At 39.7% G+C, this 19,226-nt stretch overlaps 4 protein-coding genes across 4 annotated transcripts; 2 read left to right on the top strand and 2 right to left on the bottom strand.

The window, feature by feature from the left end:
* Positions 1-796: 796 nt before the first annotated feature.
* Positions 797-4,675, bottom strand: LOC143213966 (protein white). Its single transcript, XM_076434387.1, has 11 exons — positions 4,085-4,675; positions 3,676-3,916; positions 3,281-3,591; positions 2,999-3,197; positions 2,716-2,854; positions 2,310-2,643; positions 2,046-2,177; positions 1,736-1,964; positions 1,565-1,670; positions 1,324-1,495; positions 797-1,231 (listed from the first exon to the last, which is right to left on the bottom strand). Exons 1-11 carry the CDS (start codon positions 4,181-4,183, stop codon positions 1,124-1,126), a joined length of 2,070 nt encoding a protein of 689 aa, XP_076290502.1. The 5' UTR covers positions 4,184-4,675; the 3' UTR covers positions 797-1,123.
* A 132-nt stretch (positions 4,676-4,807) lies between these two features.
* Pi3k92e (phosphatidylinositol 3-kinase 92E) lies at positions 4,808-13,494 on the bottom strand. The gene is made up of 10 exons (XM_076434381.1): positions 12,882-13,494; positions 12,334-12,792; positions 8,860-9,291; positions 8,338-8,768; positions 7,891-8,184; positions 7,474-7,752; positions 7,016-7,285; positions 6,489-6,803; positions 5,892-6,354; positions 4,808-5,810 (listed from the first exon to the last, which is right to left on the bottom strand). Exons 1-10 carry the CDS (start codon positions 13,023-13,025, stop codon positions 5,679-5,681), a joined length of 3,219 nt encoding a protein of 1,072 aa, XP_076290496.1. The 5' UTR covers positions 13,026-13,494; the 3' UTR covers positions 4,808-5,678.
* Spindly (spindle apparatus coiled-coil protein 1 spindly) lies at positions 9,710-12,208 on the top strand. Its single transcript, XM_076434404.1, has 6 exons — positions 9,710-9,969; positions 10,049-10,349; positions 11,025-11,151; positions 11,220-11,529; positions 11,605-11,761; positions 11,825-12,208. Exons 1-6 carry the CDS (start codon positions 9,710-9,712, stop codon positions 12,206-12,208), a joined length of 1,539 nt encoding a protein of 512 aa, XP_076290519.1.
* A 972-nt stretch (positions 13,495-14,466) lies between the features above and the next one.
* Positions 14,467-15,381, top strand: Mrps24 (mitochondrial ribosomal protein S24). The gene is made up of 3 exons (XM_076434483.1): positions 14,467-14,629; positions 14,720-14,900; positions 14,990-15,381. Exons 1-3 carry the CDS (start codon positions 14,600-14,602, stop codon positions 15,277-15,279), a joined length of 501 nt encoding a protein of 166 aa, XP_076290598.1. The 5' UTR covers positions 14,467-14,599; the 3' UTR covers positions 15,280-15,381.
* The last annotated feature ends 3,845 nt before the right edge of the window (positions 15,382-19,226 follow it).

Raw genomic sequence — 19,226 nt, 5'->3', positions numbered from 1 at the left:
ACGAAGGTGTTTGTTACCGGCCATCCGCAAGAGGTTCACAGCCCGCAACGAGTAACAGGAAATACCGAGACACGCGTTGCGTTGTGTTGCGTCGCGTCTCGTTCTACACTTGTGCTAGTTTGACTTTTCGTTTCATCTTTCTCTGCAACATTGCGGTAAAGGCGTGCCGCTGGATACAACGGGAATGACGCGGGCGATGCCTGTAAGGAAAAACCTGCAATGTCGATTTTGTCGTCGATATCGAAACAATATCGCACAAACAATAATGGTTACACCCTTGTGTCTGTCAATTTATTTTACCTCTGGTTCCCCTTACCCGATACTGCTTACCAGTGGCGCATTACCCTATAGATAACTTGGGCAAATATGCCCGGCGTCCTAAGCAAAAGGGGGCCCCGAACACAAACCAAGATCCAAATTCTACGTTTTTCTCGTAAAGTTATTTAGTCTCGGCCGTTTTACCATTTTTGATCGTTTATAACACGTGAACCAATTAACCAATTTCAATGAAATTTTCGGAGCCTATATAACTTATACGAATTGACCAAACACGTCTTATAAATTTTCGTTATTGGCCCAGCTAAAAAAGTAGTAAAAATCAATTTTTACTATTTTCTTTAGCAATTCGGACCAGATGCATTTCTTCAAAATATTTGTTAGATGTCAGTTACTAAACTAATTCTTCTAGCCCTACAGAGAGATTGAAGTCGTTTGGTCCATTCATAAAAAAGTTATTCTGATTTAAAGTGTGTTGAATCAGTTATGCTCCCTACTGTATATACTACACTATACGTAGTACAATATGCATGTTGGGATTTCGTTTGCGAGGGATAATCACATGTTCCTCGAGGAAGTTCGTCAAAGATCTTTTAATTATCTCAACACGGGCTATACAAACAAGAAAAACAGATCGACATCGATCGTGCATAGTTGTCGCGTAAACCGCGAGGCGGGCGAAATGAAAATCAAGTTTCTCGCAACATGAAAATCAGGTTTTTCGCAACATGAAAATCACGTTCTCCGCAAAAGGAAAAAAGATTTCCCGAAAGAAGTTTCTTTGAAACTGCCGCCGTTGCTCGGCGTGCATGGATGGATGTGTGTGCGCGTTTCCTTCCTTCCGTTATCACCATTGCTTGACGCGCCGAGTCTTCGACAGCAGGGCCAGAAACGCAAGTAAACGGAACGCGATGATCAGAGAAAATAGACACGCGATATCCGCCCCGAAATGCTCCTGCAAATGAAAACAAACTTCATGACAAACGTGCACGGCACGTTTATTCTACACCCGAAAAGGTGTAGAATACCGTCGGGACTGGAACAAACCTCTTTGAAGTTGAACGTTTGTAGAACCATTCGCCCAGTCTTGGGACACGTCGCGTTGCTTCTGGTGCACGCTATAGATTCCACGTCTGCCCACTGATTGATCAGGAGAGCTTCGTTACCGTATCGAAACCAGGACAAATAGGAGAACCATTCGAAGTAAAATGGAACGGATCTGTAAAGTAACACAAGCGCGTTAAAAACTGAACATCTTGCACCTGTCTGTAAAGGTACGTGTTCTTACGCTGTGTTCAGGAAGAATCCGCCGAACAGTAGGAACGGTATGATCACTGGAGGTCCGATGGACAACGCCATCGATAAGTTGCCGCTGATGCAGGATATCAAGTAGCCTGGAAAAATCGTGTACATTGAGACGAACGGAATGGTAGATTGCTCGAACAAGAGCGATGCTCACCGAAAGACGTGGAGACGTTCGCGACTAGCGCAACGATTCCAGCGGTAATGAAGAAGTGGTCGACTCCAGGATGCAGTCCAATCATTGGATAGGCGACCACGGTGAACAGCAGCGGTACAGCTACGAAGATGGGCGCTTCCGCCAACGTTTTACAGAGGAAATACACGTCGGTGCGATACATGCCGTTCCGATGTTCCCGTAAAAATATCGGCAATTCCGCGCAGAACACCTACGTCGCAAAATACCTGGATTTTATCGATCGTTCATCTTCCCGTTGCTTGGTTTTCGATTTGTGGTTAACGGATCTTACATTGATGACGGCGAAGACGTTCTGGAAAGTCATGTTCGTGAGAAAAATGAACAAAGCACCGTTCACGTTCATCACCCCGTCTTGGTCGAGCCGTTGATCGAAATACACGATTCCGATGAGAAACGACACCATCTGCGACAAGGATAGATTTACAAAATGGACATTGTTCTCTCTCCCTCTCTCTCTTCTTATTCCTCTCTTTCTCTCTCTCTCTCTCTATATTCGCAGGACAAATAAATTTCTTTCGGCAGCGCGACAACGTACAACGGTCTGCAGCAACCGAATTTTGATGAGGATGGGTTCCTTGATGACGGACAGCCACGATCGCCAGAGAACCGCGCGAAATTGCTCGCACCAAGTGGCCTTGTACGGCGACCGGTTGTCATCCGGATACTTCGAATCCCGAAGGGTGTCTTCGAACTCGCCGTTCACCGCTTCCGCTTCGAACGCGACCTTCATACCGTGCTCGCTCTTTTGGAACGCGTCGCACACGGTATGAATAGCATGCCGGCAGGACGATTCTCGGCCTGGTACGACAGCCAGCACTTGCACGAAATAATCCGCCGGATTGTAGTTGCTCGGGCAAGCTGCGCCCAATCTGGAAGAATCGACGGACCAACGTGACAACCGAACGAAACTTTCCCTAATAGATTCGCGTCTTTCGACTCACGTCTCGAAGAAAACGCAAGCTTGCGAAGCCGTGCCCATGAAGGCTACCCTTCCTTCGGCCATCAGCAGAATTCTGTCAAAGAGAGCAAACAGTTCCGAGGAGGGTTGATGCAATGTAGCAACGATCGTTTTACCTCGCGCTACAATATAATCGTAAACAATAGAACAACAAGTTGACAAGTCCGCGAAATTTTGGTCGAGTAGAATCAGATAGAATAATAGGATAGAATAGAGTAGAGTCGAATCGCGTATCGGATCATATGTGTATCGATTGGATCACGCACCGGCCAAAGTCTTTAAAACGGAGACCACCTGATGCGCCATAAACGAATCCAAACCGGACGTCGGTTCGTCGCAAAACATCAACGGAGGATCGGTGAGGACTTCGGACGCGAACGACAATCGTTTCATCTCTCCGCCGGAGAGACCTTTAATTCTTCCTGGCTGGCCGATCACGGTATTCCGGCATTTCGTCAGAGCGAGCTACAACAAACGGTAACAAGTGAAAAGTATCGGATGCTCGGTGTGTCTATCTATAAACGATTCGGATGTTCATCGGCCCCCACCTCGTTGATCACGTCGTTCACTCGCTCGACTCTTTGCTCCATAGGTATTCTTCGATCCATGCGAACCATCGCTTGGAAGAGGAGATGTTCCTTGACGGTTAGCGTGCCAACGAATAAATCGTCCTGTTGCACGTAAGCGGTCCTAGACGTTAGCATCGTGGAGGATACTCTTCGACCGTTGGCTGCCATTACACCGGAGACGACTACACCGCGGGTCGATCGAAACGTCAACGCGTTCAACAACGTGGTTTTACCGGCCCCCGATGATCCCATGATCACCAACAATTCTCCTGGGTAAGCTACCCCACACACTACAACAGAATGTTCGACTTGGCTTTTGATATACAACGATTTCCGGTTTCGTTTTCATTCGTTCCGATATTCCGATCCCGTACCATCCTTCAGTAGATGATTCCGTTCAATCGACTTCTTTTTGCGCAGGAAAGCTCGATCGAAAACGGTCTCGTTATTCTTAGCAGCGTACACATTCAAGTCACTCCAGGTGTACGTAATCGACTCGTTTATGAGAGAGCGGGGCGATACCGGATCTCCGAGAAGATTCAGAGTACGCGAGATCGGTTCCAGTTTCAGGAAGGTCCCGCTGTTTGTCCGCGAATCATCCCTTCTATCTTCCTCCTACGGATTAAATACTTATTCGTGGTGTTCTTTGATCAGTGAAGCGCATTCGTAAAAGGGAAACCCTAAAAGGACGCCGGAAGCCAATCGCGACCCATGGGACGCGACGATTAAAGCGGAGTCGATTGTCGGCGATAACGCGGAAATTTTCGTCTTTCTATAGCTTACCAACGTAATCGCATCGTAGGAAACAGCTTGCGGTTTATTTCCGTAGGTGGTTAACACTCTCGTGGAGAGCAGCGGCTCCGTCTCTTCCGTAGCGGTCATTTTCTTTTCTAGTTTTCCTTAACTTGTCTTTCGCTTTTCCTCGAGACCGTCGCGCAGCACGCACACAGCGTCATTCGATGGACGCGTTTCCCTCAAGGTGATTCCGAGCTGCAGAATCCTCTTTTTCCCGCGAGTGCAACTTATCATGTAACGTAGCTGCTTCGGAGGGGAGGCTTCGAAACCTCTCTTTTGTCGCGATCAAACGGTAAATCCTAATACGATAGTTGCAACAATAACAACAACAACAACGAAACTAATGGTAATAACAAAAGCAACAACAATTACTACAGCTACTACGGAGCTCCCTACAAACCGTGAAAACGATTCGATACGATTCGAGATTGTAGGACTCGGCGCGGTCAACTCGATGCATGACAACGCACCGCAGAACTTCGATGCATTCTCGGATTGCCTGTCTCCCACCTTCTGTCCTCCGTGTTGCGTCTCCGCCTGTCGTTCCACTACTTTGCGTTAGCTTATGTAACGCGACTCCACGGATCCACGAGCTTACCGGCAACGCGACCAATAACGAGGCAAAAGAATCTGCACAACGGCCTTGCACGCATAATCACCTCCGAGATATGTGATCGTCGCCTAGGGATCGATGATGGTAATGGAAGAACAGTATGAAGAATGACTTTGTTTATTGTTATCGATACAATAGTATTTTTTCCAGCGTCTGAAATGTCTAGGACTCTCCGGTGTTGCTTTAATTGCCTGTCGGTTTCGATTTCTATTTCAATGCCAATTGTTGATTCAGCTTTGATTTTGATCTGATGGTATAAAGAGCGTCGTTGTGTGTCGACAGAGCAACGACACCACGATTATCTGACGCTAGATACGGTATCGTGCTGTTTTCGCAACGAGACCTTTCTAGCATATGTGTACAAACGGCCGCGCGCGTATAATTCTTTTCAGGAATCCGCAATGTCAATCAATGATATGTACCGTATACATCTTCCTATTTCCATACATATTCTCGTGCTCATACTTATACTGATGCTCATACTCGCACACGCTCATACTCACGCTCGCATTCACACCCACGATCGTACTCACGTTCACACTCATATGTTCGTACTCTTATTTATATTCCTATGTCTATTCCTATTCGTATTCGTTCGTATTCCGTTACCGTTACCATTTCCCTTCGCAATAAAAAATGTCAGAGTACAGCGGGGAAAGGCGAAGCGGCAATCTCTGTCCGCGATACACGCGTACAAGAGAAAGGCAACCGTTGTCCGATCGATAAACGATATCGACTCGAACAGATCGCTCCTTCTCTGACCTCTCTCGTTCCTCCATCTCGTGGGTACTTCATAGGTCTCCGTCGGTAAGAATCCCTTTGTTTGGAGTTCCGTTTGTATTTACTTTTGGCTATGCTTCTTCGTTCGATGTACATGGATTCTGACCATTTCTCCATCTCGCGTCTCCGTTTCTGCTGTTCCAATTTAGCTGTCTTGTTGAGCGTTGCGTTCAATTCGCTCGCACCGGTTCACGTGGTTTTGTTATTCTTCGACATGTTATGAGAAGCCCAGTTCAACGAGGTTTTCCACGAATTGCAAAGAGCTTCGTCGAATTTGCTTCTAAAGTGCTTCTGTGCTTCGCTTTCGGACATCTCTAGTACCTGTTACGAGCCGTCAACGAGCCAAATTATTACCATTATTATTGTTGGTATTGTTATTATTAATAAATAAGCGATACTTACCAACGTGTCCCTTAAATAATTCAAGTCTTTCTCGGAAGATAATTCTGGCAGTCCCGTCGAGATCATCATGGCGAACAAAGACAATATCAAACCTCCGTGTTGTCGCAACACGAGGAAAGCTTCCTCGCAATTTCTTTGAAATCGCTGAAATTCGACCGCCTGGCCCTTCTTCGTTTGCCCCTTGTTTATCACGTGAACGAAATCGTTGGTCAAAACGAAAGGCACGCGTTCACGTCTGAATCCAAACTTTTCTTTAAAATGTCCAAGTATGTGACCGAAATCAACGTGAAACAGTTGGCCAGTTTTCTTCACCATTATATTGTCTGAATGTCGATCCGCGATGCCAAGTACGTACGTGGCCACGCAGTAGCCCGCGCAGCTCAACGTAAACTCCTCGATAGCTTTGTTCAACGCCGCTTCCGTGTGATTGTGATCTTTCAGCCACGCGAGCAGAGAACCTCGCCTGAATCAAGCAACCGAAAAAGTACAACACAATTAACACTTTGTTCAGTGCGTCGATACCGAAAGATCAACGAAAACAATCAATCGATCAATGGGATCGTTTCGTTACATTACGCTACGTTTGCATCCACGCACCTAAACGCAGCCGTTGCCGAAAACGTGCCCTTCTCTTTCTGAATGTTCGCTATCGTTTCCGCATTCAATACCACTTCGATCATTCCGACTCTGTTCTCCGTCGATATGCAACCGTAAGGGTTCATTCGTAAATCCAGACCCTCTCTCTTCCACAGTTTGTCCATGATTCGTAGCATCTGAAGCGTAAGCATGTCTTGTCTCAAGTCGTCCCCATGCTTCAGTATCAAGTAAATGTCGTCACCGAATGGATCATCGTTTTCAAAAACAAGCCAAAGCGGTCGCATTTTACTGTCCATCACTCTACATTTCTCAATTCTGTAAGCCGAATATCATATCGCCGAAAAGTAGGAACCATATCGTCGTCGATCGATCACTTTCACTCGAATCGCTATCGTAACTATCGTATACACTATACGAGATGTATACACATATATGTATAATATTATACAATACTAAACTAAATTAGATAATACATGCGTCGATCGTTATTGTTCGACCACGAATCTTCTTCGTGGCAATCAACTTACTTGATGCGTTTCCATCGGAAGCTCGGATCCAACGGGTTCAGAACGCTGGAGAGCGCTTCTTGGCAGTGTGGTTCCTGAATGTACTCTTGGAACACTTGCAGGGCGACTTTGCGATCTTTTCTTTGCTTGATTTGCTCGGAAGCAAATTTCAGCTTTCCTAGGCAGTCCATCTGTTTGAAAAGCGATCGCATGTGTTGCTGACTTCCTCTACAATAGGCTTCCAATATCAAACCGAACCGAACGGATACAGCGCCTACTTGCATTTCGGATCTGCGAATCAAAAAGATGTCGAAAAGCTGTCCACTTGCGAGCCTAACGCGTTGAACAACATTCAAGAACGGCTCCGCGCCGTCAACGACCAGTCGGCTCAACGCGAGAACGGCCGCTGACAACGTGAGAACCGCCACAGTACAACACAACAGAGAATTAGATAGGGCAAGACCAAACATTTTGCAAACCTAAGATGCCAAAACAGAAAATGGCCGATTCTCCGATTATTAAGGGCCCGTCTCAGCAAAAACTCGGTCAAGTCGCAAGACAAGAAATTCTCATGTTTCAATGCCTGCACCAACTGCAGCAGATACAGACTCAAATCTTCATCGCTGACGTCCATCAAGCAACGCACGGCAAAGCTTCGAACGTTTTGATCGGCATAAGCATAATCCAATAATTCGAGTGCTTTCTCGACCGGTAATTTTGGCCATTGTTGGACCAACGCTGTAGCTTCGGCCACCTCGCTGTTATACGCGTCCAAAATCGAGAAAGAAAGACACACTGAAACTTCATTTCTTCACCTAGTATACGTATATGTATACGACTATGCACACACACGCACATGTGCGCGTTAACAGTCTATCCAATGCTAAGATTTTCACCTATGATCGTTCCATTCGACGCAGTGCAAAAGTTTCGCCAAAAGCGTAGGAATTTTGTGAAGGCAGTGATGCCGTAACGTCCACATGATCTTTCGTTCTTGTTCGTGTAACTCGTGCAACGGATCTCTATCAGCTAATAGTCGAAGCTGCTCGAGTTGTTGAAGCTTCCCAACGTCAGAGTCTTGGTCCGGTTCCTCTTGAATCGATTGTTCGGCGGACGATTCGTGCAACTTTCTCGCGTATTCCACCATTTTCTCCGGTGTCGGGTACAGAACGGACTTTTCCTTTCCGTAACTAAATATTGTACCAAACAGAAGCTAGATATAACTCGAATCTACGAGACCAAACAAACAGAGAAAAAGAAAAGGGAGAGAGAGAGAGAGAGAGAGAGAGAGAGAGAAGAAAGACGAAAAGAAAGATGGACGGAACAAATTCATCAGAACTCACTTTGGAAATGTTAACATGAGAGCAGCAGCTCTATCTATATGAGGATTTGACACTACCGTTCCAAGGGGATGCAGTAGATCATCGTTTTGCATGTCCTCTGCGTACGTCCACGTGTACAGTGTCATCGCTCCGGTTTTCAATTGAGACTTAAAATCGTATATAGTTGTGTTGGCCCAACACAACGGGTTTATAAAAAATTCTTGTTTCGTGTCTCTGACCAACCTACGACTTTTCAGTCCTTTCGCGGTCTTACTGATTTCGTATAGAACGAAACACAGTCTCGCCATCCGCGGTATGTCTCGCACTTTAATGTCGAATCTCAAAGTTTCCTCCCACTCGCAACTACCGTCCGCGGTCACAACCGTCTCTTTCGTCTTCTGGCTCTCGCACAACGATTTCCCGCCGTGAAAAACTCCAGCCTGTAGTCCGATCTGTAGGTCGATCGTTTCAAACGGGAACAAATAAGTATACGTTCGACAATAGTACAACATGAAACAATACGATAGGATTGATGCGGCCTACCTCGACGGTACGATGAGCAGCATCGCAGTTCAATCGCGATATTCCGTTCACTATGAAACAGAACGGTTCCTCGATTTTCCAAGCTGATATATGTTTACCCTTCTTGCGTAGAGTCAATGTAGAAAACGAGGGCCTCGTACGCTGCAAACCATCCGTTTCTGCATTCTCTACGGCAGTCTCCTGATCGACGGAAACGCTGTCTTTGCTTAACGTGACCAACGTCGGTAGAATATCTTTTGCTAAACAGTCCTGAATATAACTAAACTGTATCAACGGATACTCTCCTATTAAATATTCCTCTTGCCCGCAAACCTTCAGCGTAAAGTCGCTCGGATGACCACGAGACATAAAGGTGTTTGCCCGTTTGTTTAAAATGGACACCAACAACTGGTACGGCGTCATAGTATGCGACATTTGAAATGTGAACGCCGTCTGAAAATTACAAAAATTTTATTCGCATTTATTATTTAAAATCCCCTCTCTCCTTCCCGCCCACCTGCTACCCGCCAATCACGCTCCTCGATAACGCCGCGCCGTTGACAAGAGTCAGTTTCTTTTCCCGCCACTTTTTCGTCGCGCCACTTTGCGTCGCTTCGAGCCTTCCCATGACAAGCCACGTGTGGTTTATAACCTAATGGACCAATGTCAAATACACTCGACTCGTGTGTCGCGACAATTTCAACTTTCTTTTCAGCCTAACCGTTGGATAGTTGCGAAAAACGCTCGGCCCTTTGTTGACATATCGAAAACGCGTACTGTTTACTAAATAGTAAGTGACAACGCATGCGCGCGCGCGCGTTGGAGATCCGTTCCGATAAAAAATCCGGAATTTCGCCTTTGTGCTTCAAATATGTCGACGCTCGAGGCAATGAACGAAACGAATAACCAAGAATATAACGAGAAAGATCTTGAAGAGATCAATAGTCGTTCCTATCGCTTGCTGAAAGATGAAAACGAAAAATGCCGACAAGAAGTACACGATCTAAGAAGAAAACTCGAATTGAACGAAGTCATGCTTCGAGAAGTTCAAGAGGCGAATGAATTACTTGAGCGCAATTTCGAAGAAGAAATTTCGCAAAAGGAGAAATTAATAGGCGAGACGAAAGAGAAGTAAATTCACTTTTTTTAAAAACCGATCTTTCTTTCGTAAACCTTTCATCGTTCTTTTTCGTCGTCTTTCGTTTTACAGATTACGCGTTACCACGGAAGAATATGAAAATACGATTTCGGATCTTGAAACAAAATCGGCGGAACAAGCGACAGAAATTCAGCGACTGAACCAACAGATTAATCAACAAAAGAAAACTGAATGCGCGCAAGTTACAGATCAATTGGCGAACGTTTCCCTGGAAGCAGACAATGTCTCGCTTAAAAAACGCGTCGATCAACTGACGGCGCAGGTACGCGAAGAGAAACGGAAATGCGGAAGCGCCGAAGAGACGATCGGGGATCTAAGAGCGCAATGCCATCAATTGCAACATGATTTTCGGGTAAGAGATTATAGATCCCTGCAGCACTAGAAATTAGAGATCCCCATTTCACGTGTATTTAACGTATATTTAATACACGTGTATTAACGCAACCGCATTTGAATTCGTTTCAATTTTTAGGATACAGCTACTAATTTTCGAAAGCAAAATATGGGTATATGAAATAGATACAAAAATGATTTGAAAACCACTTGCACTAAAAAAATGTAATCACTAACCATCTAGTTTATTAGAAAAGAATCTGATATGTTTTAACATTCTGACAGTAAACGACTTCTTTTGGGATAACAATATTCTTAGCTATTGGAAAACACCATTTCACAACTGCTGTAAACATACCAGCAACATCAGTTGTATCCGAAAGATGTTTCTTAACTGCTGGGAATATAGTGACTTCCAAAAGAAGTAGACTGTTACCAGAAAATGTAAACATGTTAGTGTTTTTGTATCAAAACAACCGCAGCATCTGTGAAACCATAGTCTTAACACATAAATTAATATCAATGTTCTGAAAATTATACAAATTAAATGAAATAGTACACGTGTACCCGCATACTTAAAATGACACACACTAAAGTACATGTGTGTAAATACACGTCTGTTATTAATACACATTCAAAACCACGATCTCTACTAGAAATACATAAAAGATACATGTGTATCATTTATTGGCAGAATATCAAGGAACAATTAAACGAGAAATGCACAGATCTGGAGGAGGCTCAAGCAATGATTGCGTTGGCTCGTGCAGAAGCAGTTTCCCTGAATCAGAATGTAAATCCTACAAATGAGTCATCGAAAGGTAAGCAAGTTCATGCTCTTATTTCTTCTTTCTATTGTTCCTATTATTCCTACCATCTTTCGTTTCAGGCAACTCGCTTTTTGCCGAGGTAGAAGACCGCAGACGAGACACGGTAAATAAAACGAACGCGTTATATCGCAAATACGCTGAAATGAAACGCACGTGTGCTTTGCAAATGGCAGAGATCACAATGTTGAAGAAGGAACGAGTCTCGACACTTAGCGAATGGGAGAACAACGCAGGCAATGTCTCCGCTGAGATGCAAGAGTTGTTGCAGAAATATAAAAGCAGAGTAACGGATCTTGAGAGAAAGCTCAAGTCCGAGATTAAGAAGAACGAACAGTCGGTCAAAGAAAACTTAGAACCCGTAACTTTCGCGTAAGTTTACCTTCGCTTACGAAAATTTCCGATTTTATTTGATCTAGTTTTACTTGCTTACAACGATTCGTGCAGGTACTACCAAACCTTATTATTTGCCAAGAAAACGGAGATGGATGAACTTCGTGTCAAGATAGAAGACCTCTCCACGCATTTGTTGGTACAAGAAGAGACAAAAATGAACATAAGTAAACAACTGCGACATTCGCAATATAAGATTTCTTCGTTGGAGGTAATTAGTTTTCGATTCTATACCAATTGGAAGATGTGTAAAAAATATCACTTTGTTTTATAGGCTGAGGTACAAGTTCTACAAGGAAAATCCAAGTTAAGTCAAGAAGGGGATCATGCAAACACCGAAACGCAGCTCAAAGAATATCAAGACTGTGCCCGCGTTGATAACAACAATGTAACGGTTGCAGAGACTAGAGGAGTCTCTGCGCAACAAGGGAATACTGTTGCAATGCTACAAGGCAAAAAAGATAACGATATCTTGGATTCAATGGAAACTGGAAAAACTACTAATCGCAACATCGTTGTAACGCAGATTGCTGCATCGAGAGACACATGTAAAACTGAATGCATCGAAAATGATGACAAAGACAAGACTACATGCCCCGCAAAAACTGTACAATTCAACAAGAATATCGTTTATATACCGACCAATGCCAATATTTAGTAATGGTGCTTGCTATTCATGCATTACGATTAAATAAGTCTACTTGTATACATACTAACACAGCTGTTACGACCCTCGTCAACATATCAAAATAAGAATAAACTAATATTTGTATGTTTTCTTACCTCTGTGTTCTCGAGTTTTGTAACAAGAACAATATTGCCATCCTTCAAACGACATTCAATATTTTTAGGTATCGCAGCAGTTGGTGCTAATCGTGTAGGAAATTGGTAACGAACTTTCTCTACCCAAGACTTTTTCCTTCTATCCACTGCAACTTCGTCCCCTAAAACTCGCATTTTCCATCTAAAGTCATTCACTTCGGAATTCTTCAGAGCCGCAAACTCGTGCAATCCCTTTCCTATTAATACACCGATTTGCGAATCTAGATTTCTGTCGCTTTTCACACCTTCATGCTCTATTACTTTAAGCAAAGAGCAAAATGGCTTAATATCGCACAAACGTCTGGTCTCATCTCGTAACTCTTCGGTTTCGGCATTGGAATTAATACACAAGAATACGTAGGACAGAGCATCTTTCAACGTGCCATGAAGAGGATATTTACTGGCTTCGTCCCAAAGATCCTAAACACAAGTCCGTTCCTATTGTAAATTGTCTCCAGAACCGATGCTTTGTGTCGCAAGTAAGAAAGATACGGTCGCCCGTAGCTTACCTCTTTTATCTCGGCCAAAGTAATGTTACGATTTGTTTCAAATGGTATAACGACTCCATTTGGCATCAAACAAATCAACTGAACGATTTCTGTGAGTGAGTTTTCCCAAAAATTGTATGTATATGCACTTGATGTATGGATCATGTTGCCGGATATTATGAATAAAATGTATAAAAATTCAATGCAACACGGCGGACAATTGCCGAAATATAATTAGTTTAAGAAAGGAGAAAAAAATACATTCTCGAAGTCGCATCGCGACCAAAGATATTCTTTCTTCCTTAGGCAATGTGTCTCCATTGGTTCGAGTGGTAAAGAGTCGCATGACAAACGCCCGTGTTTCATGAAATTTTATCCCTCATCGTTACATCCTTAAATACAACTTCATATTTCCTTCCAACTTTTGAAAACTTTCAAACTCCGTTTAATTAATAAACTTGCTTGGTTAGCTATTTGCTTCTAACCGAAATCATCGAGCTTTCCATCGATGTTTACCCCTCGGTATAATACAAGTGTAACTTTGTTTGACTAATCGTGAATGAAATTCATGCGATCGTCTCCCTCTATGTGTGATAACAGCACTAGTCAGCCATTACTTTTACAAATGCATCCCATATCTATGTATTCTGTCTACTACACACGCGCGCACACGAATGCAAGCACGCACGAACGCACGCACGCACACACACGCACACACACATACGAGCGCGCGCATAAACGCACACGCAGTGCAGCCACACACAATTAACAAAATAAACTGTCCACTTTATTTCCGTTTTTCGAGCACTCCGTCTACGTTATGACGTTCTATGGTGCAGACCACAGCGCCACGTGGGTATGTATACGTACAATATACATATATTCGTCTGTTTGGCTGGTGTAGGTGCGCCGGAGCAAAAATATCACTATTTCCGCTCACCAATCGGCGACAGAGAAGCAGATATGTTTCACGCAAGAAAGACACTGACAGAGAATATGAAACAGCTTGATTTTTTTGATCACGCGGGCAGGCTGCATTTAGCGAAGAAGCAATATTTTTTTATGCTCTTTGTGTTGAAATATTCTCTGCATTATTGCGAGGTCCCGTACAAAGTCCTTTTTTTGCAATTTGGCTCTTGGAACTGTATAAACAACAAAAGTGTATGTTTTTATAGAAGAAATTTTTTTCTGTACACTTTTTCCAAAAAAGGGCTCTGTACGCTAACCCGCAATAATACAGAGAGTGTTTCAACACAAAGAGAATTTGGAAAAAGTGTACAGAAAAAAATTTCTTATATAAAAACATACACTTTTGTTGTTTATAAAGTTCCAAGAGCCAAATTGCAAAAAGGGCTTTGTGCGGGAGTCCGTAATAAGGCAGAGAATATTTCAATAAAAAGAGCATAAAAAAATATTGCTTCTTCGCTAAATGCAGCCCGCCCGCGTGATCGAAAAAGTCAAGCTGTTTCATATTCTCTGTCAGTGTCTTTCATGCGAGAAACATATCTGCTTCCCTGTCTTCGTAAGTAGTTCACCTCGATTGGCGCTGTTAACATGGAATACCTATATATTATATATTCTCTGGTACTACCCGGAATTCTTGTTGTATCTCTAAACTATGACTGCTCTATGACTGTACAGTGCTGTACAGTGTTGTCAATACGGTGCAGTTCGGTGTCCCAATACTTGTACATTATATTAAATATAATATTGTCTTTCTTTCTAATAAATTTCTATAAATGATGAGCGTAACATCGTATATGCGTGCTGTACGTACATGTGTATTACGAAGTATATTTTATTTGTAACGTAACCTACAATCATTGTTGACATTCACAAAATATACAATTACTTTTCAGATATTATTAGCCAATTCAAATAATCTTATAAAAAGGAGTATTCATGTCAGTGCAGTGTGTCATAAAACACAATCTGGGATTTACAGACCCAAACCAAAACAACCTCAACCATTAACATATGAAATGGCAAATCCTCCTCCTCAAATTGTTGCTAGAAAATCTTGGAACTCTTGGAACACTTGTAAGTACATGAACAATTCTCTTTAAGCTGTTGTTCCTACATGTTTCTTCGTCTTGTAAGAGAAAGTTAAATATTTCAATTTCTTTCAGCAAATATAAAAGATGGTAATAGACCATCGGAAACTGTTGTAGAGGATATATTTATTAGAAATTTTATAACTGGAACATGGCATGATCTGTTCGCAAGCGAAGTAATTATTAAACGGCAACATAATCTGATCAGAATCGCTGGTATTGTCCTACGGAAAATACCACCTCATAGAATGTATTTTTTAATGGGCTATTCCGAAGAACTTTTAACTTATTGGCTGCATTGTCCAGTTAAAATGGAGATTGTAACAACAGCGAGAAAAGAGGATGTTATATACAAAGTAATATAAATTGACATAAAAATGATTATGTTTAAAAAATATATATATAATAGTGTAAATAAATGTATTATATTAATAAAAGTGAAGTGCTTCAACTTTTCCAATTAAAAATACCTATATATATATGCATATAAAAAAAGTATTTGCTAAATAAAAATATTGGCATGATTTTCCTTTGATAGTTCAATGTTAGAATTGCTATTTATTGCAATTTTGTGTCAGCCTAATCGTAAGAAACATAAAATATTAATGTAGACGATTATTTGCTTCTTGAATATTTTCAATTTATTTTACGTTAGTTAATAAATTGTTACATTCAATCATGACTCAAACGCAGCCCATATACAATCATTGCATTTTCAATAAAAAGTAAATTACATGTCACTTGAAAACAGGTATTTAAATAAAAAGGGTACTTAAGTGCAGACTGACAGAGCATTCAAACTTTTTTTTTTATATATTCTACTAAACACATTCTCTCCTTCGTTATGTCCTTACAACTCTTGTCTTCAATATTCAATCAGGACCGTGTTGCTACTTATTTGTACTTTCCATAAATCTTTGAGTATTTATACGAGTGTATAGTAATGAGGAATTATGGATAATTATTAAACTATGATTTATTTTGCTACAGAAACAAATTCATGATATGCCGGACATTGAAATTATTGCAATAATAAAAACTTAACGTATAAAAGTATGATTAAAATCTATAAATCGATGACCATGTTGTATATTTCATGTGTTGACGTCAAAATATTTCATAATCGAGTGTTCGCAAGGTGTTTAAGAAGATTCATAGATATACATTTTCTAGAAAAGCTTTTCGCACGTGTCGAAACATATACTGTGTCTGTGTTGGGAATAAAAAGAGAATTTTAGAAAACGAATCTTGATTCCAACATTTTCACTATGCAAATAAAGAATGTCTAAAAGCATACACGAAATCTGATTGAATTTACATTATTAACATTGAGATGTAATTATCTTTATGACGGACGCAACAATTATGTTGTAATGTTTACAATTGTTTGATCATGTTTTTATAAAAGTACAGGCTGAAATGTGCTGTGCTTGTCTTATATTTTAATCTACTATTACATTCTTATTAATGGAAGTCAAAAATTTACATTGTAGCACGAAACTGTGTAGAATGCAATAAATATTGCTTGGCTTTTCATCAAATTATCTTTGGATCAACATTAAATATTATCTTTCATGCACCTACTATGATGTGATTATTTGTAAAAAGGATCATACGTAAATATGACTGTGTATTGCAAAATTTTATATTTAATATTTGTTCAAAATGAAAGTAGACATTCTAGCGAATAAAATGATATTAATATGTCTATAAATGTTCTATATGTTTCATAATAAGAAGTATATATTACTGCTAAAATACATATATTAGAAAATTATTTTTTGATGTTATGTACCTATTATACTGATCGATAATATTTACTAAATTCGCGTGAAATGTATTTTTATATAAGAACACAGTATATTCTGAGAGCACATAAATTACCGTTTTGTGTAATTTATTTAACAAAGCAATATTATTCTACACAGTATTGTGCATACAGTGTATTTATTTACGTATATACCCTTAAATTATGTAGTATACCCCAGAATTACAAAGTGTCGGTACGTACTACATATAATCGATTAAAGTGTAGAGGATGTACTAAACATTTTAAACAACAGAACTTGATGTTTGCTTCACCTAGAATTGACAATTAATGCTTAACCACATAAAAATATTTACCTACCATCAACTAATCTAAACCTAGCTTTAAATTTTCTATATAATGGAGAGGCTCAGAAGATTGAGAATTAACATAGTTAAACATATCTGTAACATTGGTATTTTAACAATACTAAAGGTTGATTGAACTACTTTGAGAGATTCATTTCTTTAATGACGTAGAATTGGTATACTTGAAGTGAAAGAACTTCGTAAGAGTTCAATGAATTCTCATTTTATAATTGTATTGAAATTTCGAGAAACATCACGCTATCTTATTGTATCAATCATGGACAAGTAAATTTCATGGAATATTTTTCGTTCTGTTTTATGATAAAGTTAGGCAAGACTTCTTAAGATTCTTTACTTACAGCAAATCTAAAATGATACCTTAAAGTCAAATTGTTCTTGCATTATATTCGTCTTTTTATAAATGTGGAATGATCCTGTTTGTAACATGCCATAATTAAATTGTAAAATAACACAATTGCATGTCTTTTTGGTACATAACTGTAAAAATTATTGAAACTTAGTGCTAAAGAATATACTTTTTTTTAAAATCTTTATTATTGAACCATTTTCTATTATACACGTAAATACAACTATATTTTATGCAATGAAAAGTATTCGCGCAAAGGCAATCAATTGAAAAAGAAATTTTGTGCGAGAGTTTCGACAATAAAAATAAATTAAATGGAACTAATATTATTCATTTATTAAAGTAAAACGTTTACCTAAATAGTGGTTCTATCTAAGTACTCCATTTATTGTCATACTTACACGATCATATTTTCTCTCTAAACAATTTCTATCTTTTGCCATCAATTATAATTTACAAATATATAGACGTACTCAAGTATTAATTACGACATGTAATAATACAATTTTAATATATCGCTAGTTGACTAGAGTAAATTGATCGGCTCTAAAGCAGTAATGACGGATGTTTATTGGTATTAACAACCTTTTTATGTATAAGGAGATGCGAAATGATATTATTAGAAACTAATCTGAATGTTTACAAAGGTTCAATAGACTGTTTTCGTTTATACTCTTATGTATCCTCTTCTATCACAAGTATTGTATTAAATATTAATACTGTTGTGTCTGACTAAGTAATACAAAATTGAACTTGATATATTTCCTCACACACAATAATATATATTTAACATGTGTGACTTAAATTTGTTAAGCATTGATATGATATTTCTCCGTTCTTCAAAGGTGTCACACAAATTTCACATAACAGCAACATATTTATAAATTTCACGTATAAAAATTAATTATGCAGTTGAATATAAACAACGAAATTTTTTATGAGAATTCATCGAACTGTGTTGAGAATGTATTCAGTACGGCATAGGACACTTCTAACTCTATTGCTATATTTATTTTATAAAAAAGAAACCACATTATCCTTAATATCGGAACGAATTAAATCTTTGTTGCTTTTTACAGTGTACTTTGTATTATGGTTTATATGAATTCACATTAGCAAAAGTGGTGTTATTACATACATTAGAAAGCAGCAGTTCTCAAGTTAACGTGATAGGACAACAAAAAATTAATTTGCATAGATATAATATACATACAAGTCAAGTATTATGAATAACTCAATTAGTGATTTACGTTTATTTTCGTCAATCGTTTTCCGTAATATATAATCACGAATATACATATATTAAAAAGAACGGAATTAATAAATTCTTTAGAATGTAAACGTCCAAATTAAACCAAAATTAATTATTGGGAGGAGTATTTACATTGAGAACCACTGTGTTTAGAATAGAGTACACATATGATGTCTAAGCTAAAATGTTATATTAATCATTAATCTTCTCGAGCTTCTATTTGATGAAGTTATTTTGAATATTATGGCACAGTCTTTGTGTGCCAAAATGCACAATTAACGCACGGTGTCGTATAGTGCTTTCATTCCTATGCATACAAGATGATAGAGATTATAAGTGCTTGCATTTTCATTAACATTCCAAATAAATTGTTTCAATTTGATTTAGTACGAACAACGTTCAAATAATTTATATTACCTTGTCTAATCTTTTCGAAGTGACAAACAATTGTCTATTCATATATTAAAATATTCAAATTACAATTAGTTTTATAAGCACTCATACTTTGTTGATAAAATGTAATCAAAAGTTACATATATATGCAGACCCTTAAAAAACAGTGTTCAAATGCTGTGCAT

This window comes from Lasioglossum baleicum, chromosome 12 (genome assembly GCF_051020765.1).
Source record: "Lasioglossum baleicum chromosome 12, iyLasBale1, whole genome shotgun sequence".
Lineage (NCBI taxonomy): Eukaryota > Metazoa > Arthropoda > Insecta > Hymenoptera > Halictidae > Lasioglossum > Lasioglossum baleicum.
The sequence above is the reverse complement of the archived record's forward strand: the minus strand, read 5'-3'. Positions and strand labels throughout refer to the sequence as shown.